Consider the following 2,897-nt stretch of genomic DNA (forward strand, 5'->3'; position numbering starts at 1 on the left):
ATCACCCTTGCACCCGTCCACGCCACACTGCCGCATACATTCCCTTTAACCCATTCATTATTCACAGTCATTCATACATTCATCACAAACACTGCTTCAGCCCCAGGAGCACACGCACTGCATCATACATTTCAGACCACCTGCAGTGAATAATAATATGAATAATTTGTGCCGGCCCTCTCATGATTTCTAGTTTTTTCGTGGTCCAGTGAACAGTTGCGTAAGAAAAAAATGAATAATTTGTACTGAAAAATCTACAGCAGACACATACATGCATATATACATACATATATACATACATACATAGCCCTCATATGCCTACAATAACCTGAGCCTAAGTACAGCCTTCTTCCACCATGCCTCTCTGTCCCACAAATTGCACACAACTGTTTTCGAATACTATGTCGTCTCACGCCTTCAGATTTTGAAACTTAAACTCTCTCCCACACCCCTAGACTTACTAATTCACCTCTGTAATGAATTTTTTACTGAACTCGCTAAACCGTCTATCATCACTGCTTCTTGCCAACAGTCAAAGTGCCTTGACGTGTGGAAATCATCCTACATTAACCTCCAGTTCCTAAATCCCCCAACCCAAGCTCCCTCAATGACCTACGACCCATTGCCATTACATCTACCCCAGGCCTGATCTGCGAAAGCTTTGCTGCAGACTGGACCTACTCAGACATATCACATAACACTGACATACACCAGTACGGTAATGTAGGATCATCATCTATCACTCACTACCACACTGGTTGTCTTGATTTTATGCATAAAATTTTTGAAAAATGCAAAACAGCAGTTGCAGCAACTTTCGATGACTTTACCAAAGCCTTTGACCTGGTAGATCACACACACATCATCACCAAAGCTGTACATTAATGGCTCGTCTCCTGGCTGGCAGATTTCCTGAACGATCGCCAACACGCCGTACGATTCTGGGGTGCCATCTCCATCTTTCAAACCCTCCCTTGTGGTGTCCGTCAGGGCGCACGAATGGGACCATTATGCTGCCTCAGTGTTGTCAGTGACGCCCTACAAGACACAACAACGCTGGAAGTACGTCAGTGACTCCACCAAAGCTATAGCCACTGACTATATTGCACCAGACGACACTCTCCTTCAAAACAACCTTGTCACTCTTCAGGCCCGGACGCGTGACAACCACATTACCATTAACAGCAGCGTTAATTAAAAGTGCATTCTGACTTAGCCATAGCACCTACTCCGCCCCCAACACTTACACTCGGACACCACACCCCAGAACTGGTGCACACCACCAAACTACTGGACATCCTCACTGACCACAAACTTCCCTGGGACACCCACACCAACTCCACCGTCGCTGCTGCTTCCTGCATACCACTCATACTACGCACACGGAAGAAATTGCGTGTCCCAGCCCAGGGCCTTACACGTCTGTACTACTCCTCTCTAGTCTGGTCCTCCTCTCTCAACATTACACCACGAAACAAACGATAAAAAGTTCAGAAAACGGCAACAACAATCATCCTCGGCTGTAACTTCACCGACTTCAACGAAGCTCTCACCAGCTGAACCTTCTGGCCATCGCAGGTCTTCAAATTCACCGACACACACAGTTCGGAAAAAGAATTAGTCAGTTAACCCACGCCATAAACGCGTGCTTCCCCTGAGCCTGGCCCTTCCACCGAGCTATTGGTCACCGCAATGCACTGGTGTCCATCAGAGCCAGAACGGACCGCTGCACACACCACCATCCCAGTATCACTTACTGCCATAGTACCCACCATACTTCACTGCCATAGTACCCACCATACTTCACTGCCATAGTACCCACCATACTTCACTGCCATAGTACCCACCATGCTTCACTGCCATAGTACCCACCATACTTCACTGCCATAGTACCCACCATCCTTCCCTGCCAGAGTACCCACCATACTTCACTGCCATAGTACCCACCATACTTCACTGCCATAGTACCCACCATACTTCACTGCCATAGTACCCACCATACTTCACTGCCATAGTACCCACCATACTTCACTGCCATAGTACCCACCATACTTCACTGCCATAGTACCCACCATACTCCACTGCCATAGTACCCACCATACTTCACTGCCATAGTACCCACCATACTCCACTTCCATGCTTCACTGCCATAACGCCCACCATCTATATCTATGTCAGTATTTACCACCACATCACCGCCTACCTAATATTCTTTTGACAGAAGATGAAGAGAGGCAGGAAAACCAAATTAAATAATTAATATCATCCATACACCAGATTACAGGTGTCCCCCATGTTCATTTGCCACACACTGTTATTTCTCTAAGCATTAATCTTTCATATTAAGAGAGAGAGAGAGAGAGAGAGAGAGAGGGAGAGAGAGAAAGGCAGACAGGAAAGTTAGTGAAGTGTGTGGGTGGGGCATAGGGAAGTTTGTCAGGCAGATGGGCTAGGCAGGGTGAGACAAGGTGAGGCAGGGTGAGGCAGGGGTGAGGCAGGGTTAGGCACGGTGAGGCAAGGTATGGAAGGAGGTGAGGCAAGATTTAGGTAGAAAGATAAAGCACTAGGGTGGGGCAGGGTAAGGCAGGGACAGGTAAGGCAGGAAGACGGTGAGGCAGAGTAAGGCAGGGTGAGGCAGAGGCAAGCCAAGAGGTGAGGCAGAGGCAAGCCAAGAGGTGAGGCATAAAGGTGAGGCAGATGAAAAGGACTGACGTGGGCGAGCCAGGGGATAAGGCAGGGATTTGAGTCGAAAAATTAAACTGAGGTGAGAAGCAGAATGACAGGCAAGGTTAAACAGCTCATGGCTAAGGCAGGATGGTGAGGCAAGGGGAAAGGCAGGGTTAGGTAGCATTTAAGTAAGGCAGAAGGGTAAGGCAGGGGTAAGGTAGGATTAGGTA

The 2,897-nt window shown here is 47.9% G+C and overlaps 1 protein-coding gene across 1 annotated transcript in view; it reads right to left on the reverse strand.

Annotated features, from left to right (window-relative positions):
- The window catches only part of LOC145416455 (uncharacterized), an 88,223-nt gene extending 86,850 nt beyond the window's left edge, over positions 1 to 1,373 (reverse strand). Inside the window, exon 1 of the mRNA XM_080285412.1 lies at positions 1,248 to 1,373. Within this exon, the coding sequence (XP_080141538.1) occupies positions 1,248 to 1,373 (126 nt within the window). The remainder of the gene's footprint in view (positions 1 to 1,247) is intronic.
- Positions 1,374 to 2,897: the final 1,524 nt, after the last annotated feature.

This window comes from Coenobita brevimanus, chromosome 106 (genome assembly GCF_032717465.1).
Source record: "Coenobita brevimanus isolate Jiangsu-jjx chromosome 106, ASM3271746v2, whole genome shotgun sequence".
In the NCBI taxonomy this organism is placed as follows: domain Eukaryota; kingdom Metazoa; phylum Arthropoda; class Malacostraca; order Decapoda; family Coenobitidae; genus Coenobita; species Coenobita brevimanus.